Below are 24,791 nucleotides of genomic sequence, written 5' to 3'. Positions count from 1 at the left end.
GCCATATCAAATACTAAAGTACCAGAAAGAGAGGGAGAGAGAAAGAGACAGAGAAAGAGAGAGAGGGAGGGAGAGGAGCTATTTCCCAGCCACTGTCCTGGACGTCTGGGTGTGGGGGGGCTCCCTCATTTACTACCTCGGGACACGGATGCTGCTTCTTCAGCTCTGAGCCGTCAGGGGAGGGAGCCCACCTCATCTATGGTGTGTTCCTCTGGCTGTGGCTGGGCTGCAGGTTAGGGATGCTCCAGCTATGACCTTCTCTCCCGGCTCCTGCTCTGGCCTGGCTGCCAGGTGTGAGGTAGGTGTCAAGTTGTTGTACCCACAGGAGAAAAGAAACAAGATGGCAAACCACTTTACTCGAGAACCTTAAGCCAGCAAACGTCTCCATGGGAACCAAACATTTCTAGAGGACAAAGTCAATCAGGACTTTGAATCACTACTACATCTCAAACGGGTTCAAACTGGTGGTACAAAGTGCCTTTGGACTCAAATGTGAAAGAATGTAGCTTTGCAATTAGTTAATTGCTTTAATTCCTGCTGGTATGATGTGCCCCACTGGCCCGATGTGTGGTCTTGGGAAAATCTCGTCACTTTCACAAGTCGATTTCCTCATCTGCGACTGGAACTAGTGATAATCCCTGTGTCATAGGGGTGCTGTAATGATGAAGCAAGTAAGCACAGGGAACGGGTTTAGAACAGGGTCAGGACCCAGCACACACCAAGTAACCCCCACAATTAGCATTACCCTGGACCCTTTGAAAGATGTAAGACAGCAAGTCTTTCCCAACAAGATAGCAGAAGGAAGCCACAACAAGCTAAAGTGCATTTCTGGTGACCCCAAAGTCAAGTTTTCAAAACTGAGATCATCGCATATGAAATCTTTCAATTTTTCACAGCTTGGATCTTCAATACCTGAGTTACCACTACTTTCTTTTTTTTTTAATTGGAGTATTATTTTATGTATAACAGGGTAAATTTAGTGAAGTTGTATGGGTTTATTTAAACTAACATGATTATGTGCCATGATACCATTATAGACTGAAATCTGAAGAACTTGATGATTTCTCATTCTTTTTTCCTATAGAACATTATTTTTTTATTGAAGTATAGCAGACGTACAATATTATGTTAGTTTCAGGTGTACAACAGAGTGATTCGACATTTAAATATATTATGAAACAATCACTGGGATAGGTCTAGTTTACCATCTGTCCCCATACAAACGTATTACTGTATTATTGACTATATTTGTGCTGTACATTACATCACCATGCCTTATTTATTTTACAACTGGAACTTTGTACCCATTAATCTCCTTCACCCATTTCACCCAACCCTCACCCCCCTCCCCTCTGGCAACCACCCATGTGTTCTCTGTATCTATGAGTCTTTTTCTGTTTTGTTATGTTTGCTCATTTGTTTTGTTTTTCAGATTCCATATGTAAGTGAAATATTTCTTTCATTTTTTTGTGTTTGTCTTTCTCTGTCTGACTTATTTTACTTAACATAATATCCTCAGGGTCCATCCATGTTGTCACAAATGGCAAGATTTCATTCTTTTTTATGGCTGAATAATATTCCATTGTATATATACACAACATCTTCTTTATCCATTCATCTGCTGATGGGACACATAAGTTGCTTCCATATCTTGGCTATTGTAAACAAAGCTGCAACGAACACAGGAGTGCATATTTTTTTTCCTGTTAGTGTTTTTGTTTTCTTTGGGTAAATACCCAGAAGCAGAATTGCTGGATCAAATGGTAGTTCTATTTTTAATTTTTTGAGGAACCTCCCTACTGTTTTCCATAGTGGCTGCACCAATTTACATTCCCATCAACAGTGCACAAGGGTTCCCTTTTCTCCACAACCTCACCAACATTTATTATTTGTGTTTTTTTTCATAACAGCCAGTCTGACAGGTGTGAGCTAATACCTCATGATGGTTTTGATTTGCATTTTCCTGGTGATTATTGATGTTGAACATCTTTTCATGTGTCTGTCCACCATCTCTATGTCTTCTTTGGAAAAAATGTCTATTCAGGTCCTCTGCCCACTTTTAAAATTGGATTGTTTAGTTTTTGGTTATTGACTTGTATGAGTTTTTATATATTTTGGATATTAACCCCTTATTGGATATATCATTTGCAAATATCTTCTCCAATTCAGTAGGCAGACTTTTCGCTTTGTTGATGGTTTTGTTCACTGTGCAAAATGTTTTTTCGGATGATACAGTCCTATTTGTTTATTCTTGTTTTTCTTGCCCTTGCCTGCGGAGACAGACCCCAAAAATAATACTAATACCAACGTCAAAGAGTTTACTGCCTGTGTTTTCGTCTACAGGTTTTGTGGTTCCAGGTCTTACATTTAAGTCTTTAATCCATGTTTAGTTTATTTTTGTTCATGGTGTAACAAAGTAGGCCAGTTTCATTCTTTTGCATGTAGCTGAAGAGATTGTCTTTTCCTCCATTGTATATTCTTGCCTCCTTTGGTGTAGATTAATTGCCTATATAAGTGTGGGTTTATTTCTGGGCTCTCTATCCTGTTCCAGTCATCTGTGTGTCTGTTTTTGTGCCAGTACCATACTGTTTTGATGACTGAAATTTTGTAGGATAGTTTGATATCAGGAGGGTGATACCTCCGGCTTTGTTCCTCTTTCTCAAGATGCTTTGGTGAGCTACCACTGCTTTCAAAGAGAGCTGGGCAGAAACACTTAAAATAAAAATGGTCTTGTCACTTTCTGTCATGTACAGAGATCTGTGCAGTGACTATGATACAGTGAGGTGCATCCAAATAAAGTTTGTCCTTAGCTCTCGCTCCCTATCTTCCCCATCCCCTTCTCACACATGGAGGCTCCCTGGAGCCGGCCCTTCCCTGGATACCTGGACCCATCTCTGATCTCTTTGAAACTCACCCATCTTTCCCATTGTCACCTCAGGCAAAGCAACGGATTCATATTCTGATGAAATCATTTGTGATAAAGCACCACTGGACAGTGATTAGTTACCAAGTAACCTTCCTCTGTTATGTGTGTGTTATGCGGACTGCAGAAGGTGTGTGGGTACCAGGAAGGGTCTCTAACCCTGCAGCTGCGTGGGAGATTAATGGGCCCATATGGAGAGGTAGGGAAGCCTCTGACCTCTTAATAACTTGAGACTGTCTGCCTCAGTACCGTTGTGAGGTTTAGGTGGTCTTGACTTAGTACTTTCTTTTCTTACTCTGCTTCTGAGTGCTGTGATGTAATAGCAGGTAATTCTGATCTGCCAAAAAACCTGTTCTAACAGAAAATACAAAACCCATGATGGATATAGAAGAGATCAAATTAATTGAGCCTCTTGAATTAAGCTTACACGAGCAGTCAGGATTCATTCAGGCAAGCTCGGAGTGATGAACTCGCTAAGAAAGGATACATCTTCTGGAAGCAAGGGACAATGATACATCAAGCACCAAAGGCTACAGAAAATACTAGAACTAAACCTCAAACTATAATCTTAAGTTCCCATATGTCAAAGGAGATCCTGGTAGAAAATTGGTTAGGCTCTGGTGCCCGGATAGAAAGGTGCAGACAGCTGCACCTACACTGACTGCACTCCTGCAGGTCCAGGCTGCCGTGTCTTTGTTGAGGGGCTAAGGTGTGGATCGCTTTGCAGGGGAGGAAAATGTAGCACTTCAGAGGCATTCCTGCTTCTGTTCTTAGTGAAGATCAGAAAGGAGGTCCAGGGTCATCTGAGTCCAATGCCCCTCTGGCTTGTTAGAGGTGATCGAAGAAAATCGCTCTAGATGTAGAGGAACGAAAAGATGCTCCTTCTTTTGGCTCTGCTGTTAGGATCCATGGAAGGACAGAGATGTCTCCATCTTGGCCGGAACTCAAGGTGGTAACCTGCCCCTTTCTCTTCAAGTTTTCAGGTCCCTCTAGAAATGAAAACATAGGTATTATCTTTGTCAGCACCTCAAGCCATCTCTCCAGTATTAAGGTGGAGTGAGCACCTGACTGTACCCTGAGTGGAGCGTCAGCACTTCACGACTGATGGGGACAAAGTTGGTCTCTGCTCCATGAGGACCCCAGGTACGTGTGAAAGAGCCCCCCTTCCCTGTGCCACACCTGCAACCTGCCACAACCCCGCCGCCTCCGTCATCAACCTGAGACTTCTCCATCGTTTCCAGCTCTTAGTGTCAGTGTTCCTGTGTCCCTGTTTGCGTTGCAACAATTTTGTTTTAAGCGCCCAGAAGACAGAGAAAACTACTGGATGAAAATGAAGGTGATGCAGCAAGCTTTAGCATCAGCTAAAAAACGGGGTGATTCCCCTCGAGATGTGAGAGCTATTGGAAGGCCCTCACATCAAGGTTCAAAAGAAACAACTAAAAATGCAGGCCTGCTGGAAAACTCTCATGGGAGGGAAGCCTCTTCTGGGTCATCCCAGAGATGTTTGAAGAGAGGCATGACTCACACAGGCCTTCAGGTGCCAGAGGCTGCCGTGGCTGAGATGCTCTCCCAGGCCTCGGGGGAGCCGTCCACCTATATCCAGAAGAACCTGTTTCTCGAGCTCTGGGAGGAGGAGGAGCCCTTTCTAAAGTCCTCCCATGTCCTCAGAGTGTGCCCTGGAGACCCCTGCCTCAGGATTGCCAGGGCGTCCGATCGGACCCTCTGGACCCTCCACGCCAGCGAGCAGCCAGGCGGAGAACTCTGCACCCCCGCTTGCAGATCCATCGCTGGGCTTTGCGGGGTGGGGGGCTGGGCTCAGGGAGCTGGATACACTCACGCTCTGCCCTCATTAGCCTCGGCAGGGGGCTTATGTGGGTCCCCTCACCTCTAATATGGGAATAGTCCTAGGGCCCAACAGCCAGGGCGGTGCTGGCGGAAATGGGCTGAGATGTCAGGACCCCTCTGTCAGAACCTCCCAGACTGATTTTGGGACCTGGTCCTCCCCACCAGCTCAGGACTGGGCCGGGCTTCTTCAACCTACCCCTGCAACAAGCCTGGTCACATGGACCCTCTGACCCTGGGAGCCGTGTCGTGGAGCTGCGCCTCCGAGGCTCCCTGGGCGAATGCGGAGGGTCCTCCACTCCCTATGCCCACGTGATACCCCCACCCCCCCGGCCCACATGACCCTCACCCCTCTCAATCCTGCTCACGGGCTGTCTGCAGCCACTGCAGCAAGGAGGCTGCTCTTTCAAACGTCTGTTTTCTGAGAGGGTGAGGGATTTGGGCTGAATTTGGGGCTGAAGAGCCTTGCACAGCCCTCAGCGCTGGGCCAGGTGGTCAGCTAACAGCAAAATGAGCCCCAGCAGAAGTCCCCGGCAGGCCTATCTCCTAGCCTTGCCCTGCAATGGGCTGGCACTATGTGCCCGCAGAGGACACACTATACGACAGCAGGGCTGGAATTCCAGCCAGGCCCAGTCCTGGGGCCTCAGCCCTGCTCGTAGCTCCTGATTTAAGGCAAATATTCAAGGAGGAAGAAGTGGAAATTAACACCAGGTCACTTGAGGAGTTTGGTCCTTCTTAGCCAAATGCTTTAAATTAAAAGGAGCATTTTAAAGGTCTTGATCTACCAGAACTGAAAGCAGATTACTGGTCACTGGAGGCCGGGGGACAGGGAACAGGGAGCCACTGCTTAATGAAGTCTTATTTCCAGGAAATGAAAATATTCTGAAACTAGGTAGAGACGGCAGCAGCCCAACATCGTGAATGGGCTAAATGCCCCCAGATTTTCACTTTGGAATGGTCAGTTTCACTCTGTGTAAACTCTGCCTCAAAAAAAAAACCAACAAAAACAACAACAACAAAATACACCAAAAAAAAAAAAAAAATACAAAGTTCTTTGCAATTGGTCCAAGGCCTGACGTGGGACTCAGAGCCGGTGATCAGGCCCGCAAACATCGGCTGCGCGCTCGTGGGGTGGAAGGCCGGGCTGTCCAGGCTCTTGCTCCCTAGGTGGGTGTCTCCCCCTGTCTTCCATGCCATTGCGCTGGGGCCTGGAGTAGGCTGGGGCATTCCTTGTCCCTGGGCATCCCATTCTTCCTCCCACCATCAGCAGGGCCCCCCCTGCCCACCCTGGTCCAGCCAAGCCAGCCTCACTGACCCGTCTCCCTCCTCCAGCACCACCCCCGACAGGGAGGTCCCCCCAAGGCACAGAACCGCCCAGACCCCTCCTGATTGGGGACTCTCCATCCCACCCTGGCTCCTGGCAAGGTCCTAACTCTGCAGTGGGCATTGGGGGCCTCCAGTCCAGACCATCCCCCACCTGTCTCCACACCCACATGTGCCCACCTGACTGGTTCCCATCCCCCAGGGCTCTTCCTCGGCTGCCCCTCCTCCTTTCCCCAGTTGGTGGAAGCATGTTTCCTTCATGTTCCAGCAACACTCGCCCTGTGTGTGCCCACCCGCCATGCCCACCCCGCCACGGCCTTGTCTGTGGGATTAGCCGTGCTCAGTCTAACACCCAGGAGCACAAAGTCACTGCTTGACAAATCGATAACTAATTGGTCACTTCCTGGCTCCGGACAGCAGGACTGGGGGCCCACGGAAGGGATGCTAGAGGTGGAATGACTGACGGGCACCAGCACGAGATTCCAGGGCAGGGGCAGTGCTGCACCCACCTCCATCTGCTCGTGGATCCAGTCCAGGAAGGAGGTGATGCGGGTGTAGACTCCGGGCTTGTTCACCTCGGCACAGCCAATGCCAAAGCTCGTGGCTCCCACCAACTTCCACACCCTCCTCTCTTGACACACCAGGGGCCCCCCGCTGTCTCCCTAGATGACAAGGAAAGAGCAAAGGGCACACAACAGGTGTGTCCCTTGTCCTGGTGGCAGGATCCCCCCCTTCCCTCTATCACAAAATACAGCACGAAGATGGCTCTGCATTCACCCCCCAGCCCTTTTGGAACTGACTTGCACCCCTAAGAGTGGGGTCCTTATCCTTTGGGGACGGTCCCCCTCCAGCCGTCTCCCTGCCAGATCTCGGCACCCTGAACCCACGAAGGTCAAGGCAGCTGCGGGAGCAGAGGGTTGCCCTCAGAGGGAGGGTCTGCCTGGCCAGGGGCTTTGGCTGGACCAGGCAGCGTTGGAGTCTCGCCCACTGTAGCTCTGCAGACTGGATGCACTGGGTCCCACCTGCCCTCTGCCCCTTTGGTCCCTCCCTCCCACCGCCCGGCACCCAGGCAGCGGGGAGCGTTGGGTAAACACCGACATCCGGAGCAAACGTCTTCCTACGCCCTGTAAGTGTGCTTTTCAGTCAGTCACAGGCACATGCTGGTGGTGGCCTCTCCCGCAGGCTGGGTCACCACAGCAGAGCCTCGCTTTGCTCGCAGCGTGGCCCCCAGGGGTCACCAGGGGCCCCTACCTGGCAGCTGTCCACACCGCCTTTCAGGTAGCCAGCACAGAGCATGGAGGGGGAGATGATGCCGCCGTACACGTCCCTGTGGTTGCAGATCTTGTTGGCGATCAGAGGCACAGCCGCATGGTTGAGGACCGGGGAGGCATCGCCTGGGTCAGAGCAGGGGGCGGTCCGTGTGGTGCGGGGGGCCCCCACCGGGAACTCAGGGGGCCTGCATGTGGGCGGGGAAGGCTGGAGGTGGATAGCCTTAGAGCTCTACCCCCTGGGGTGTAGGCTGGGGGACTCCGCTGCTTCATGTTAGAGCCACTCACTTCCCTAAGGTCACCAATGTGGGAGGAGGGGGGGCAACAGTAGCCAACAGGGACACCCCCACCCCCACCCCTCCAGAGCCTGTCCTGGCCCAAGCACTTGACCTACACCAGTCTGTTTAGTTTCCAAAATAACCCAGGTGTCAGCAGGGAAACTGAGGCACGCGAAGGTCTCACTCACAGCTTTGGGGTGGAACCTGGGGGTGGTCAGCAGAAACTTGTACTCCCAAAGGCATCCCCATCCCAACCCCTGGAACCAGGGACCGTGTCACCTTCTAAAAGGGACTTTGCAGATGTGATAAGACCTTGAGATGGGGACACGATGCCGGGCTCTCTGGGTGGACCTTAAGTGTAATCACAAGGGTCCTTCAAAGGGTCAGAGAAGGAGATGTGATGATAGGAGAAGCAGAGGTCAGAGGGGAGAGAGATTGGAAGATGCTGTGCTGCTGGCTTGAAGGTGGAGGTGAGGGCGGAAGCAAGAGATGCAGGGGTCCTAGAGGCTGGAACACGTGGGGACGGATGCTCCCCCAGAGACTCCGGGAGGATGGCAGCCCTCCTGACACACTGATTTCTGACTTGGGACCCCCGTAACTGTAAGGTAATACACGTGCATTGCTTTAGGCCACTAAATTTGGGGTCATTTGTTACAGCAGCAACAAGAAACTAACACATCTGCTGTGGGTCAGCCTCGCCACTCACCCGAACGGATCGACACCCTCTAACTTCACCTGCTTGTAAACTGTGACCTTCATGTATTACAGGCTCACCACAGGGCACACCCGCCTCCCAGTCCTCTCATGTCTCAGTGGCTGGGGGTCTGCGCTACACCCTGACCGGGACACGTGGGCAGGGACATTACACTGGGAGCCTGGGGAGCAGGCCCACAGCCCTGTCGGTTCTAGGCAACCTGGACTCAGAATCTTGATTTCAGAACACTGACCTCCATCTTCTGTGGCCCCCCAGCCTGACGTCCAGCACATTTTCCCATCAGGAAAGTGCTCTTCGGAGTTGGGTAAACAGACTGGCTGGATCATCTCTGTTTGGAGAGGAAACAAGAGCTTTCAAGCCCGCAGCAGCTGTGGTCTGAGAAAACCGTCTTCTCAGTGCCTACGGCTCTGGCAGCTCAAGCCGGCTCCCAGAGAAAGGTCAGGTCCCTGGTCGTTTGGAAGCTATTTGCTCAGAGTAGGGACCCCTCTCCCACCAGAGCCCTGAAACTTTAAAACAACCCTAGACCGTGGCAACATGAGGGAGTCTAGACCAGGGATCAGCCAATTTTCTATAAAAGGCCAAATCGTTTATATTTTAGGCTTGGCAGGCCACGCGGTCTCTGTTTCAACCCTCACCCCTGCCACAGTAGCATGAAAGCAGCCACAGGCAGTGGTGAACCCATGGGCCGTGGGCCAATAAAACTTTATTTACAAAAGTAGGCAAAGGGTCAGATTCAGCCCATGGGCCATAGTCTGCCTGCTCTTGTTCTAGACCACGGGCACGCTGCTTTACGGACCGACACTGCGTGAATATTCCCATCCCTCCTGACATATCTGGAGGTGATGAGCCTGCCTGTCCACGTGGGCTGTGTCACGTAAGCCCTTCACCAAAGACTGTCACGGGGCCTTCACGTGACTGCATTCTGAGACACGCTAAGCTTTTGGGGTAGGACAATAATGGAAAGGTAGAGAAGCGATAAGGGCACTCATGTTAATTTTTGTCAAAGTGCAAGTATTGGCACCTCTTTTTGTAACCAAGGGTCGTTAATCATAATTAAACAAACACCACCTTTACCATTTCTCTTTGTTTCTCTAGAAATATTTGCTTCCAAGAGTGATGCGTAGAGAATTCTGTGTGCTGTGTGATAAACACACTGTTGATTCTGCCAGGTCCAACCTGCTGCTGGTCCTGAGCCAGGATTCTGCTCCAACAAGGGGCCTTGTTGATTATACTCTGCTGCTCTCTGAGCTGCTCTAATCCTTGGGAGGCAGAAGGGGGCTTTTACTTATTGAGGAGTAGGCTCATATGCTTTGTTGCATCTGCAACATCTTGGAAAGTTCTGTCCTGTGTGGCTTTTCTGGTGTTTTTGAAACCTCTGGGAGTCAGGACTTGACATTTCTGTGGAGAAACAGAGCCTCTGAACTCAGCAGCTGGTTGGGAGAGAACGTTTCTGAGTATTTCCAGGAGCTGGAGATTCCCAGTGTCTTCTAACTTGTAAAGAAAGAGCTGCAGGGAAGATCCCACCACAACCAGCTGGCTGGCCTGGGAGGTCCTCTCTTTCTCAGCCAAGATTGAGACACCAGGCAGGTGGGTGGGGACCTCACCACAATAAACAGGAAACAAGAAAAAGCTCTTTGTTCCCATGGGCCTGAGACCCCCCTCTACCACCCACAGGCACCAGGTGGTCTGGCCTGGGGGAGTCCCTTTAATCTCCAGGTGGTACCAGTAGAAAGAATGTAGCACAAGTGAGGGCCCCAGTGGCCCCAGCCAAACCAAGCTGACCAAAGTAGAACCACAAAGGCTCTGAAATCAAATAATCATCAGAACCACAGCCCACAAAAGCAGGCCAGGACCTGCATAGTGAACCTGAACAGGGTGACCGTCTGCTAAAATTGAAGATGTATGTCTCCTAACACGATGGCCCATGTGTCCAGCATATGACTGAAAATTTCTTATCATACCAAGAACCAGGAAAATCGCAACTTTAATGCAAAGAGACGGTCAACTGAGGCCAACACGGAAATGAATCACATATTGGAATTATCTGGCAAAGATTGTAAGGCAGCCTTCATCAACATGCTTCAACAAGCAATTCAAATTCTCTTGAAACAAAGGATACCAACAAAATGACAGAGACCCAGACATACCGTTGAAAGTGATAGGCCCGGCCAGCTTCATGAGGGCTATGTCATTGCCCAACCTCTTTGGCTTGTACTTGCTGTGGTAGATGATTTTTTCCACCAGATGGGAGGGGGCTGGGCTGTCCAGAAGGGAAACGAGGCCCACCTGGATGGTCCATGACTTGGGGAGGTAGAGACTAAAATGAGAAAGCCCCAAGCACGTTAACCCACGGACCCCTCAGGTGTCCCGAGAGCCAGTGCCAAGGGGATGCCAGCAGACATCTCCCCCACCAAGCCCTGCAGAAGCACAGACCCACCCTATGCATTTCCTAGACAGGCCTTGCTCTTTGCACCTCTGGGCATTTGAGAAGTGAGCTGAACTTTGCTCCCTGTGAGAGTCCATCAGGGTCTGTTCTCCATCAGAAACCAAAATAGAGGGAGGTGGAAATAACGGGGACAATTGCCCCTGTGTTTGGAAGTATTTTCTGTGGTTTTCTTCCAAGCCACCCCCCTTGAGAGGGACTCAAGGTGGGGGGGTGGCTCTGGGGAGACCCCTGCCTACCCTGCACCATCCCTCTCCCTCTCGGCCACAGCATGGTCCACTGTGATGAGCTACGGGGAGGCCTAGGGCCTTTACATTGCTGGGTTCCCTCCTGCGAGAGCTTCCTTCCTCTTCTTTCTCTCTTTTCTGTAAGAGCTGCAGGCCAGAGGTCCTTAAAATGAGCCCGGGGTCACCAGTCTCACCCAGCTGATGGAGCTGGATCCACAGTGAAGAAGGAAGGTGTCCCGCCCCATGGACATTACTTTGTGACCATCCAGTCTGTCTTCCTGCTTTCTGGACCTGCCCTGCTGTCGACCACCCAAATCAGCCCTGTCCCAACATGGCCCGGATTGGGATGGGGGTCTGCAGAAGATGAGGACCCCCCACAAGGAGGTCAGGAGAACTCACTCATAAACACAGTGGGCAGCAGTGACTACCCACACGGGTGTGATGACGGACCCTCCACACAAGTGGTAGCCCTGGAACTGTAGGCTGGCCTGCCAGGGCCACTGCGCCAGCAAGGACACGTTGCCACCCACGATGCGCGGGCTGGGGCCCGTCCTCAGACCGCAGACTGCAGGGGGAGAGGGAGGGGCAGGGGCGTGAGCACAGGGTGAGGGATGGGGGGGCAGGTCACCTGCGGCGTGGGACAAGCAGGGTGTTGTAGGGGTGCAGTGGGAAAAGCCCGTCAGGACACAGCGCCAGGTACGGCGCCCTCTTGCCAGGAACACAGGGTGCCTGCCCAGGCTGGGGGCGGGCACTAAGCAGCCCGTGCACACTTTTCTGGCAGGAGGGGTGGGGAAGAGAAGGTGACAGAGAGTCAGGCGATTGGAGCCACCACGGAAGGACAGGACATCGTGCGCCTTGGTCCTGTCTGCTGCTGAGAAGTCGCCCAGGGCTCTCTTCACCAACCTGGCAGATGCGGGTCACAGAGTTCCCACCTGGCCCCTGGGAGGAAGGGACTGCCAGCAGAGTGGTCCAAGGAGCGGGGAGGGGGGACAGGAGCCTGTGAGCCAGGGCTTCCTTCCGTTTCTCTCTGCATTTCTGTGACTCTCACCTGAGCACTTCAAGGTAACCACGTGACCCGAGGTGCATCCCTCCCTAAAGTGGAAAAAGAGCGCGCTTAATGATAAATACCCGAGGCCTGTGAACTGAACACTTTTTTTTTTTTTTTACTTAAATCTTGGGGTAAAAGAAAAATAAATTTTACTCCCCTGCTCTTGAATACAGATTATAATTTTCATCTATAAAAAAAAACCCACGAGAGTGAGGTCACACAATTCATTATAAAACACGTGACTATAGTGAGGTATGGTGTGTGTGACTGGGTGTTGAGTATTTCTAGGCTTTGTATAGCTAATGATAAGAAATGCATAATGAGCTATATTATATAAATATACACTGGTGTCATTTGCATGTCAGTTTTACCCCGATGTTCTTCACTGGCCCCTACTGGACACAGTGTCCATCGGATGGCATGGCAGCCTATCCTGCCACAAAGTCCTTGCAGCCTGGGACACATGCATGTCAGAGAAGACCTCCCCCCCACCTCCAGAGCTGAGATGTGATTGCCCGGGAAATGACACACACTCTCCCTTGAGTGGCTGGGTGCTCCTGTTACAATCCACCCTGGGATCCCTTTGTAGATTTCCTGCCTTTAGAGCCCCAGTCCTGTCACATGATCATGCAAGAAAAAGCTAGTGTCACCAGACTGAGTTTTTAGGACCCAAGAGATGAGCTGTCCCTGCAGATTGCATGTGGGTTCGGAAGCGATTGTCAATTACACAATAGGCTGACAGGCAGTTGTTTCCTGGAGCAGAGAACACACTCCTCTTGGGGTTTGGTTCAAGGAGTCAGGAAGAGCATATGGAACGTGGGTTCAGAAAGCCTGACGCACCTCTGTGCACCAGACAGGTGACCCCTGTAAGCTTCAGGTACCTGACTGTCATTTAAGGATACCTCGTTTTACCTTCCTTATGACTTCTTTGGGGAAACATATAATACAAATGGTGAACAGTAAAGTACTTTGTAAAGAAAGAAGGATACGTTTCTTTCTTAATTTCTTTCTTTCTAATATTTTTTCTCCTCCCTCCCTCCCTTTCTGTCCCCAAACACATCAGCAGCGCCCACTGTGTGCACGGTGCAATGCTGCATTTACGACACGTGCATCATGGGACCCCTTTACCACCCTTCCTCCCTCTCTCTGTTGGGCTGTATTTACCTGGTTTGGGATTAAGTTCTTGTACCCCAGCCTGGTGCATCCACCCATCTGACCAAAGCGGCCAAACCCACACCTTGCACTTGGAGAACACAACCTCATGCACAGGTCCAGCGGATGACTGGACATAAGTGGACACAGCACCACCTGGCCGCTTACCTCACGTACACCGACTGGTGTAAAGTGGTCACTTTGTCATCTGGCAAGAGGTGATTCATGGAAACGAAGTCCTCTCGGAACTGCTCCTCGAGTGAATCCACTCTGATGGTGTCCGAACTCACATAGCTGCAAGCACAAGGAAAACGCAGACCCGATGTGTGGAATTCACTCTGCAGCCAATCTACCTGGGCTCAAGTCACAATGATACAGCTATCATACTGGGAGGGGAGTCGTTTTGCACCCCCAAACCATCAATGGCTTCCTTCTGCCAACTTAGCAAGGTATTCCAGACCTGGAATAGTCTGGGGCGACCCTCTCCCCACAGCCCATCCACCCACCGCGGGCTCCAGCCCCATGGGAGGGAGGACCACTTCCTGACGTAGCTGGGTGGACCCTCCCTGATGCATTCAGCTGAACTGGCCTTTGCTTGGCCTGAAGCGAGCCTCAGAGGGAACAGAACACAGAATTGGGTGGAGTGTTTTCAGGTGAGCACCAAAGTGGGGGTGCTGAGCGCCCCAGGTACGATAGGCTGGGGGTGGGGGGGATGAAAGACTTTCCCAGGCTGCCCAGAGCTGGCAGGGCTCCCGTTACAGAGAGAAGAGCACGTAGACGGAGAGATTCGGGGGCACCAGGACAAGCCAGTGTTTAAAGGGTCAGGAGACAGGTCTGGAGAATGATGGAAAAGAGGGCGTAATATTTTTCACATCAGGCCTTCAAAGAGTTACGAGATGGGAGGTCGTGGGATGAACAAGAGAGAGAGTCGCTGGCTTGCTTCCCTCGCGACCTCACCAGCTTATCAAACATGATTTCATCAGGTGATTGTAAACGCTGGGGGGCGGCGCGGGCAGCGTACGTGGTATACAGAGTCCAGCCAGGTTGGAGTTTTGAGAAAAATGTAATCCAGGCAGCAGCAGTGACCCTCCCAGCCTCCCCAGGTATTGCTCAACCTGCTGATACGTCAGGCACCAGATGAAAGAGCCAGATGTTACCGAGATGGAGATCCTGATCCAGGTGGACTGGGCTACCAGGGGGGCGGCGGGGGTGATGCAAAGGGACCCCAAAGGCTGCGACTGGGAGCCCCATAAATTGTCAAAGTCTCAGTGGTAACAACAACCATGACCACAGACTCTTATAGGGCGTCCCTGTGGTCCAGGCTGGCTTCGAAGCCCCAAGATCACTTGAACCTCACAGCGACCCTTTAAAGCTGGTACTGTTATTTGCCTTATTTTTGAGGCCTCCGTCATGTGACGGGGCTGCTTGTGTGCTGGGATTTGGACCCAGGCAATCTGAGTTGCCAGTCTATCTTTTTTTCTTTATCACAGACCTCTGACACAGGATGCTGTAGAGCAGAAGGGATCAAAGGAGGGCTTTCAAGAGAGAACCAGGAAGAATAAACAAGAAAGGATGCAGAAGTAAATCTTAGAACTGAAGAAACAGGGAAGAACAGAGCAAGTTCAGAGGGAAGAAAATGGACAATGTCAAGGGGACCGACTGGAAAATTGCATCCTCCAGACTTGCCCTGAGAGGGAGCAAGGAAGCACCCTCTCAGCAGACGGCTGGGGTGCAGAGATGCCTGAGCACTGCCGGGAAGGGTTGGGGGAAGGAGAGAGGGGCTGCTGGGTCCTTCTGCAGGACAGAGGGGAGGCCAAGGATTCAGGGCGGGGAGGTGGTCCAGGAGGGAGAAGCAGGGGAGGCAGACGGGAAGAAGAAAGGATGCCCCCTAGTGAGTCCAAGGAACTACCTCCTATGGAGCAGAAATGCCCAAGGGAAGCTTTCAGCTGTGAGCCGTGGGGTTTGTGTGTGTGTCTGTGTAATTGGTGTGTGTGTGATGCGATGTGTGTGCATGGTGTGTGTGGCATGTGTGTGTTTGTGGTGTGTGATGTGGTCTGTGTGTGTGTGGTGTGTAAACTTCCTCCTCGCCTATGAGGGGTCAAGTCTACATAATTCCTGAAGGCAATTGTGTGAGTGCTTTTGCTGTTGTCGTTGGGCTTGAAGTGCAGCTGGTTTCTGAATCCAGGTTGTCACGGGTGAAAAGGAGGCACATCTCAGGGATACAGGCTGGAGGGCGGGTTTCACTGGCTTTGGAGAAAAGAGTTGAGAATATGATGCATCAGATTTGCAAGTCAGGGCTCCCTGCTCAGAGCGTGGAGGTTTGAACGCCCGTTTCCTTGGGCACAAACAGGGATGCCCACTTCCTGAGGAGAGCGTGGGTACCCAGAGCCTGCTGGTTTTGAACTCCAAGAGTCTGGGACAAAGAGGAGCAAGAGTGCAGAGTCCTGGGCACCCGAGGAAGACGACAGCCACCAGGGGCCTGAAGGAGGGGCCAGGGGAGGGACGGGGCCCCCTCAGGGCCAAAATGTGTCGCCCCAGTGCAAAAAGTCCCATAGGCAACACAGAACGTTGAAACGTGGAGATTCCACCACAATAGTTCCTTCTTCTACCTGTTTCTTCCACCTGCTGCTAATCAACTGTTTTGAATAACTGGACATTCACTAAATTGCTGACTTTTCGAACTTGGCTCTCTGGGGCTCCTTGGGAAGTGGGACCAAGCTGGGTGGTGTCGGGAAGCTGCCCAAAAGCTGTGGCCTGAGGAACTTGGGGCTCAGTCTTCAGCTCTGAAGCTCTTTATTGAATGTTTGCATCTAGGGTCCTGGCCTGAGATGCCCCCAAACACACTAGGTCCCATGTGACCTTGAGCAAGTCACTTAGCGTGTTGGGACCTTGGTTAGCACACCTGCGATGTCAGGCATTGCAGGGTCGCCATGGGGATGTCCAGGTGCCTTGTGTGTGCCCAGCTAAACGGCAGCTGTCTGCCCTCATCGGGATCACTGCTCATGTCCTGCCCACTGCTGGACACTCTCTGAATTACCTTGGAAACCCCAGCTGGGCACAGGCGACAGTAGCGTGGTGACTCTTCCAGTCCTCAGAGCACACGGTCCTCCAGGTGGCAGCCGTGAACACCTGGAGCGCGGCGTTCTGACCGCTCACGCGGACTGGCCAGTGCACAGGAAGACAGGTCGTTAGTGGCCTGAGGGGCCCTGAGACCCAGCAGAATCTCTCTGCAGCCAGCCTAGACCCTCCCGTGCTGAGTCTGACCTGCCCCTGGTCAGTGCCCCACCCACGCAGGGCGGCCACAGTTCTTATCATCTGGACCCCTGAGCTCTCTTGGAGTTCTCTTCTGCTTGCTTACGGAGTCTCCCCAACCCAATTTTAGCTCCACGTAAGGGCCCTCCCTTAATACCCAGCCCAGGGTCTCCTGGGGTGAATGCCAGTTGGATCCCATGACTTAACAAAGGCATTGCCTTGGACCCACTTCTCAGATGGGGAAAGTCAGGGTCGGGTTGTACTGACGTCCTCCTGCTTCTGCAGTGAAAAGACATGACCTTACCACATCGGTACTCATCTTCCCCGTCTTTGCAGTCTGACACTCCGTCGCATCTAGCCGTCAGCTCAATACACTTAAAAGACGACCGACACCTGTACTTCCCGGAGCAGTCGAAGTGGACTGGGGAAAGGAGGGAGGGGGCCGAGGAAGGGCTGCTTCAGTGCACAGCACTGACAGCCGTGCACCTGCCACGCGGCCTTGAGCTTGCCCAAGCGGCATGAGAGCTGCGTTGAAACGGCACCACTGCCGGCAGCCTGTTTCCCTCAGCCCAGTTTCTGTTCTAGATTCCAGCGGGTGGGGCAGCTGCACCCCACCGTGTCTCCCTAAGTGACCTCGAGCCACAACTCAAGATGCATTTAGACTCCGGTGGCTCAAGGTCCAGAGAGAAAGTGCATGGCTGTGGCCGACTGGCTAAGCCGTCTGAGCAAGGAGCCCTGAGTGAGGACCCCTGGCCCCCAATCTACCTCCTGTCTTCTCTGACCCTGGGCGAGAAGTGAGGGAACTGTGGACCCCAAAGCCGAGCACGTGGAGAGTTAAACCGATCTGAGATCCGCCTATTTGAAGAGTAAATGCGAAATTGTTCCCTATCAGAGACCATGCAAATGACTCTCTTTCTCAAAAGCCACTTGCACCTTATTTGAAACCCAGCTTGGCCTGGCATGAATGGCCTCCTTGTCTCCTCCACCGGCTCCCACCCCCTCCTGCCTGTGGGTTCAGTTTCATCAGCTGCCTTTGGCCACTTTTAACTGGGCAGGCTCCTTGGTGACAAAACCTCCAGCACAGCCAAAGGCCCCCGCTGAGGCCCAGCTCGGCTTCACAATCCTTCAGGCAAATAAAGCTCAAATCAGCGAACCCAGAGGGTGTTTGCCTTAGTAACTAGGGCTGTGTGGCGGGCCCAGGCTGGTGTGAGGGGGGAGCCCGTGAAAGTCTAAACGCCTGAACAGGTACTTGAGAACCTACTAAATAATGGATCATACTCACTGCCCAGACCAATGGCCAGCGCTAATATCAATGCAATTATCCCGATGACAATGATGGGAAAGAACTTCAGTGGCAGCAGAGACAGGATCTGGGCAGCCACCGCGTCGGCATCTAGAAACCAAAAAGCGGGGAGAGCAAAAGGCCACGCAACAGCGAATCTGAATGAAATAAAACAAAATTTAGCTATTCATCCCCCCTGCCCTCAGTGCAGAGAATGTTCCAGCCCAAAGAGAGTTAACTTAGAGAAATGGCCGCCTACCCGGGGGGCACATTCTCTAAAAGTTGAGCTCCAAGCTCCCCAACTCCAGCCCAGCTCCATCCGTCCTCGGTTAGGGGATGGTGTGATGGGTTGAATTGTGTCCCCCAAGAGACGTGTGTATGTTCAAACCCTCAGAACTCAGAATATCATCTTATTTGGAAATAGAGTCTTTACAGAGGTGATCAAGTTAAATCAAGGTCATTAATGTGGGCCTTAATCTAAAATGACTGGTGTCCTTATAAAAAGGGGAAATTCAGACACAGAGACAGACACACACAGAGGGAAGATGATGTGAAGAGACGCGGGCAGAAGGCCATGTGAAGATGAAGGCAGAGATTGGGGTGATTCATCTATAAGCCAAGGAACCCATGATTTATCAGCAAACCCCAACATCTAAGGTGAGGCAAGGAAGGATTCCCCTGCAGGTGGCAGAGGGAGCAAGTCCTTGCCCTCACCTTGGTTTCAGACTTCTAACCTCCAGAGAAAATAGATTTCTGCTGTTTTAGGCCACCAAGTTTGTGATGTTTTGGTGGCCCTAGGAAACTAACACGGAGGGGAGGTAGAACCCCAACTCCCAAGGATGTTTTCCTACAGAGGAAGGCAACATGTAAAACCCAAACATGGTGCTTTCAGGAGAGAGAGAGCTGGGATCTCTGAGAGGGTCACCAGATGGTGTGCAGGTCATTCTCCACCAGTCCTGGGCATAGACACCGAAGGCCTTTATTCCAGACCATCTCTTGGAGGATGCTGGCAGAGCAAACAGCCTTAGAAGACAGAGATAGTGTCCTTCTCCAGAGCAAGGGACAGGTTATTATTTACTGTCTGGCTTAATAAATACCACCTCTTCCTTTGGGACAAAGCTTGTGCAGGTCTGTTTGAAGCCCATGATAAAAGATGTGGATTCCCTCAGCTCAGGGTTCCTCAGCTGTGATGCAGACCCACTGCGTGTACAGCGTGCACCTGGGCCGCTCCACATTGCTGCCGAGGGACTTGGTGGGCAAGCGTGACCTACTCAAACAGGATGCTCGTGCCACCTGTGCTGTGCGTACACGTGTCTGACGGAAGGGCTGTGTCTTCTGCCAGCATCCGTGGGACTGGGGCAGGCTGACTTGTTAGCTTGCAAGTAGGGTAAAGCCCCAGACCCTTCCCAGTTCTTGTCTATAGAACAAGGCTGATTTGGTAGAAAAGAAGGTGTGAAGAGCTTAAGAAACCCAAAAGTGCAAGCCTCTCTGGACAACAGGAGGATTTCCACTGCAACGTTTACTCTCAGGAGAACAGACCATTTCATGCAAATTATCTCATCAATCCTGAAAATACATCTATGTTGAAGTTGTCCTCTCTTATAATTAGGAAGATTAGAATGTAGGAAAGGGAGGAAGCTTTCCAGGCCTCACATGATGACACAGGATGGAGACTCCCTTGGCCTCTCTTCTCCTGCTCTTGGAGATGTTGGGCCGAGAGTCTCCCATGGAAGAGCCAAAAAGAGGCTCCCTGTCTGTCTTTGGAAACCCACAACTTCAACCTCTGGCTATAAAGACTGCGATTATAAAATGGTCAGTACCCTTCCCGGTTGCCCAAAATAGAAGTGAATTGGAAAACAAAAATGGAAGGAAGAAAGTGATGAAATGGGAGGAAAAGGAGAAAAGAGTAAAGAAGGGAACAGCAGGAGCAGAAAGGGAAGAATGGGGGGATAGGAGATGCACATCAGACTCTGTGCCGTGAGTGTGGAGCGGGGCGGAGGGACCACCCGCACGGTCCTTGTTTAGCCTTGGATGGAGGAGCGGGCGGCTTGTTCCAGGCTGTACTCTCAGCACCTAGAACAGCACTAGCCATTCCACAGTCCTCAGTAAATGTTAGTAGATTGAAGGAATGGATGGATGGATGGATGGATGGTTGGATAGATGGATGGATGGATGGATGGATGGATGGATGGATGGATGGATGGATAGTTGGATGGATGGATGGATGGATAGATGGATGGATAGATGGATAGATGGATGGATGGATGGATGGATGGTTTCGGGATAGTGAACGTGGTTTTATCTCAAGGCCAGAGACCAGTTCCTTTCAGGATGACCAATTTAGAGTCAGCCAAGCAGACCCCTCCCCTCCACCTCCCCCGCCTCCGGAAGCCTGCCCCAATCAGTCACTCTCCCTACTGGAGATGCCGGCTCTCCAGTCACTTTAAAACTCAGCAGGAACCCCAGAAGGACTTCTCATCATTCTAGCTGTTCTGTATCTAAGAGTGAGGTTTAGGAAGTGAGCCCCCGTTGTAGATCCAAAGATTGTCCTTCAGTTAGCACCTTTGTATCAGCTCACATTTGCCACTGTACGGCTCCTCGGCCGCGTGCCCTGTGGTCCCACTGTGGTCCCCCTCCTCCTTGCCCTGTCTTTGAGGACATGCTTGGAATAAAAAGCAAAAGGTATAGCATCTCTTCAAAGAAGGAATGCAAATGATAAACAAGCACACACAAAAAACACCTTCAACCCCTCTGGAAATGAAAAAAAACACCACAAAGTAGACATAATTACATATCACCTTTGCAATGTATTATTATTATTACTACTACTACCATTCCCACTGCAGTCCAAAGTGAAAGGAAATGGATCTCCACTTAACAGTCAATAAGAGTATAAATTGTGTAAACTTTTGGACAAATTGGAAATATGTACCAAAAAGCTAAAAAATGGATAGAATTTTTGACCTATTAATCCCACTTCTAGGAATTTATCCTAAAAAGTCATCATAGATGTACACAAATCTCTATGTAAAGGACACTTAAAAGAGTGACCTTGATAATATTGATGCACGGACATATGGAAACAGCTTAAGTGACCAACAAAAGGGAGTTGGTGAAATAACAAATGGTATAGAAATATCTAAAATGATAAAGGAGAGGTGTCGGCAACGTTTTTCTGTGAAGGACCCGATCGTAAATGTTTTAAACTTTATGGGCCATAAGTGGTCCCTGTCACAACTTCTCAACTCTGCAGCTATGGCCTGAAAGCAGCCAGACAAAGTGTGAATAAATGGATATGTCTGTGTTCCAATAAAACTTTATTTATAAAAACAGACAGTGGGCCAGATTTGGCCCAGGGACCATAGTTTGCCAACACTTAAAGGCTATTTAATTATTTAATGTCATGGAAAGATGAACATAATATTCTTAAGTTTAAAAAAAAAAAGCTTCAAAATCATACAAATAGTAGGCAGACCTCGTTTTATCACGCTTTGCTGATATTGCAGTTTTCATAAATTGAAGGTTTGTAGCAACACTGTGTAGTCAGATAAAGGCTAGCATTTTTTTAGCAATGAAGTTAATTGTTTAAGTTAAAACGTAATTTTTAAATTAGGGTATGTACATTGTTTTGGGGCATAAGGTTATTGCACACTGAATAGACTATGCTATCGAATAAACTTGACTTTTATATGTATGGGGAAACTAAAAAATTAGTGTAACTCATTTTATTGCAATATTTGCTTATTGCAGTGGTCTGGAACCAAACCCAAAATATCTCTGGGGTCTACCTTCATATTTCACTTCCAAAGAGAAATACAGATATGTTGATAGGAAAAAGGCAAGAAATAACTTATAAAGTGCTAATATGTTTATCTCTGAGTAAGAGTAAAATTGTGGGTCATCTTAAAAAAACTTTGGTTAACTGTATTTTCTAAATTTCTATCATAAAAAATGCATTGATTTATTTAAAAAGAAAAGTTTTTAGAAGTTTTTATTCCTTCCCATGACTAGGAATGAATCATGAAGAAATGATCAAAACTTAGCAGAAAAGAATGTGTACAGTGCTATTCATGTTATGATTTATATTATAAAATATTAGAAACAATTATATGTCAAATGATGACAAAAATGGCTATGTAAATTACACACCTACCTGATCCTATAAAAACAGGCATTTAGAAAACCAAAAAGCACATGGAAAAATGCCTGTCTGCATCTGCACTGCCTGTGAGTGTATACTTATGGGCAAGGACATGGAGAGAATAAAGAAGATGTAAAAACTAGCTAAGTTTGGATGGTTAGGCAACTGCAGGATGCTTTTTCTTCATTTCCACTGATGCTAATTTTTGAAAAGCGTTTGTAAATTGTGTATCTTTTCCCTTACTTGAAACCTCTTCTCCCACCTCCCATCGGTCCACATCAGTTGTCCAGGTGGTTTAAAAGGAATCGTTAGTGCGGCCCCCGTGCCATGCTTTCTGGAACCCTAGCCAGGGACCCCAGAGGTCCCTCTGCCCAGCCCCTGGGCTCAGTCTTCCTGACTGCAGCCGGGACCAGGGAGCCACAGCTTCCTGTGACAAGTCCTGATAGGATCTTTGCCAAAAAGATCCTATCCAGGCAGGAAGGAGTCTGCCATTTCTCCAAGCATTTGTGACCCATTTCCAAAACCGACTTTCCTTCCTTCAGTTGCTAGGAGCAACTCCGTCACCTGCCATTGAATTTTAATCTAGGTATCTGATACCGTTAGGGCAACCAGCTTATTTTAAGTTTTCTGGAAGGGCTGGTGACCACTGATTGTCAGGAATTCCTGGAGGCCTCAGAGATTTCCTGGCCAGGATCTGACCCCTAACTCCCAGGGGCAGTTGGAGCCTCGATTTCTGAAAACCTCCATCCAGAGAATACCAACACCTATCTCCAGGGAGTTGGCAAGAGGCTGAACAAAGTGACGGCCCCCCTAATGCCCCTTCTCTCCAGGATTCTGCAAACACGAGGAAGCGGCCTGTGGGTGTGAGGGCTCCTGGGGAGATATTTCTCCAGGGGAACACTCAGCCACATCGATCATCTATATGGGGGAGGGGAGGCAGGACAGAAATGACACTTGGTGCCACCTACCTGGTGCAACAGGACTTATTTTCAAATCGTCAAGGCCGAAAAGCGATCTGAAGGAGAAGGGGGCTTCGGCAGCAGGTGGGTCATTTTCCCCCATGGTGACTATTTCAGGACCTCGGAGACCAGGCTCTACCTCCACCTCCTTCGCAGGAAAGAATAGAGAGCGTTTGCATCCCCATTTATAGTTTTAGCATCAAACGAATCTTTGTCGTGTGAAATCTTTGAAATCTGACAATCCACATAAAGAGCATTCAGTGCCAATAAATCAAAACTATTTGTCCAGGGAGAACGCTTTTTTTTGTTTCTGAGCCACAGCAGGTAACAGAGGAACGTCTAGAGTGAGCGAAACTACGAATGTAATTCTGCCAAACGTATGACTTTCCCATCATTTGTTCAACCAATCTTCAAATCAGTTGAATAGCATGTCTCTAGAGATATGCCCTTTTACCATTTAGAAGTTAGTTACCATTATTTTTCAGAAGATAACTTACTTTCAAACACTTTCTTTCTCTCTTTTGTCCCACTTAAACTCGACCCTTTTGCCTGTGCAGGTGATACACCTACCATACTATAAGAAGGCTGGATACTCACATAATGTCCGTGCCCCCACAATGCAGATAGCACCAAGGAAGGGATGCTCACCCACAGTATTTGGAGCTTCCCGTAAACACAACCTTTTCCTGGCTCGCACAGCCTTGACCTAATTAAGGATGAAAGTATCCTCGCCCTCTGGGTGCCCAGGGCCCCCCTTACCTCACAAAGGGAGGAGTGGCTGGCGACTGAGGGCTCGCCCAAAAGCTACACAGGAGATCTGTTTCCTCCAAGAGAATTCCACCTATCGCGACGCCGGACAGGTCAGAAGCCTTTGGAAGTCATTTCCAATAACTCAAAAGAGGGGAAGAGGCAGCAAGGAAACAGTCCAAATGTTCCCAACTAAAGTCCAGCTCACTCTCCGAGGAATCAGGCATGAGCACCCCAGGAAGTTGCTTCTGCAAAGTGCTAAAACCTAGACTTTCCAATAGTCATATGAACATGGATACTTAGATCACCCATGGTTATTTTCTCTCCATTTACTTGTAATGTTTGAAATTCAAAAGGGAACTATTAAGCCACTTAAAACAAACTCTGTCTTCATGCTGTTTCACGTGGTCATGGGAAAATCTAAGCAAGAGTTATGCGCTAAAAATGTTTATTTCATTTCCGTTGCAAGAGTAGCTTCGAAGAATAGCTTAGGAAACTAATAATTCACATTCAGCATTTTTTACCTTGATTCTTGCTCGTAACTGCTGCTTGCTATCAGCCTGTGGCAAATTCCACAGCCTAGCTTTAGAACAAGAATAAGAATCAACAGCAAAATGCTTTCTGAAACAAGGAACCTAGGTAAGGGAGTCCCTTCCCAGCAGGTCATGGTTGGGAGGTTTCACATCCAGAAATGTTGAGAAGTCATCTTTTAAAAGCGGCTTCTCTCCCCTCCACCGCCGCCCCCCCAACTTCACTCACCATTTCTGGAGCCGCCATCATTAAAAGCAGAAATAATTTCCTTTCTCATTATAAAAGCAAGCGTGATGGTAAGCAGGCTGCCAACAGGATAGTCCAACCGGGAAATATTTCCACCAAGGCACTCAGCCTTGTCGACTCAATCATCACGCAAATGGCTTGATCACGGGCCTCTGGGTAACCCTACCTGGCAGTGACTATCAAGTAGCCACTGGTGGTTGACTGCAGAGACCAGAGAGGGGAAAATGTGGCTCGCCTTTAATTAGTTAAGTAAGGTAAGCAAACCTTTTCAGAAACTTCTCATAAGAGAGGCTTTGGGACACAGGCACTCCTTTTATTTAAAAGAACGGGCAGGTCCTGCCCAGTGCTGAGCAAGCTCACCCAGCAGGGCAGGGAAATGCTTTGGTGGGGCTTTCTAGCCCCCTGTGTGCCTGA

At 49.9% G+C, this 24,791-nt stretch overlaps 1 protein-coding gene across 2 annotated transcripts; it reads right to left on the bottom strand.

Moving 5' to 3' along the window:
* Window positions 1–3,894: 3,894 nt before the first annotated feature.
* On the bottom strand, window positions 3,895–24,377 carry TMPRSS3 (transmembrane serine protease 3). Of its 2 annotated transcripts, XM_060099717.1 has the most exons (14): window positions 23,451–23,579; window positions 22,863–23,001; window positions 17,754–17,864; window positions 16,776–16,892; window positions 16,257–16,380; window positions 13,388–13,513; window positions 12,068–12,111; window positions 11,419–11,584; window positions 10,497–10,666; window positions 8,582–8,677; window positions 8,370–8,372; window positions 7,340–7,482; window positions 6,598–6,750; window positions 3,895–3,912 (listed from the first exon to the last, which is right to left on the bottom strand). In XM_060099717.1, exons 2-14 carry the CDS (start codon window positions 22,954–22,956, stop codon window positions 3,895–3,897), a joined length of 1,365 nt encoding a protein of 454 aa, XP_059955700.1. In that variant the 5' UTR covers window positions 22,957–23,001; window positions 23,451–23,579. The 2 variants fall into 2 exon arrangements, with proteins under 2 accessions (XP_059955700.1, XP_059955699.1); XM_060099716.1 differs by lacking the exons at window positions 8,370–8,372; window positions 23,451–23,579 and adding an exon at window positions 24,351–24,377 and having other exon boundaries at window positions 22,863–22,998.
* Window positions 24,378–24,791: the final 414 nt, after the last annotated feature.

This window comes from Mesoplodon densirostris, chromosome 5 (genome assembly GCF_025265405.1).
Source record: "Mesoplodon densirostris isolate mMesDen1 chromosome 5, mMesDen1 primary haplotype, whole genome shotgun sequence".
Classification (NCBI taxonomy): Eukaryota; Metazoa; Chordata; class Mammalia; order Artiodactyla; family Ziphiidae; genus Mesoplodon; species Mesoplodon densirostris.
The sequence above is the reverse complement of the archived record's forward strand: the minus strand, read 5'-3'. Positions and strand labels throughout refer to the sequence as shown.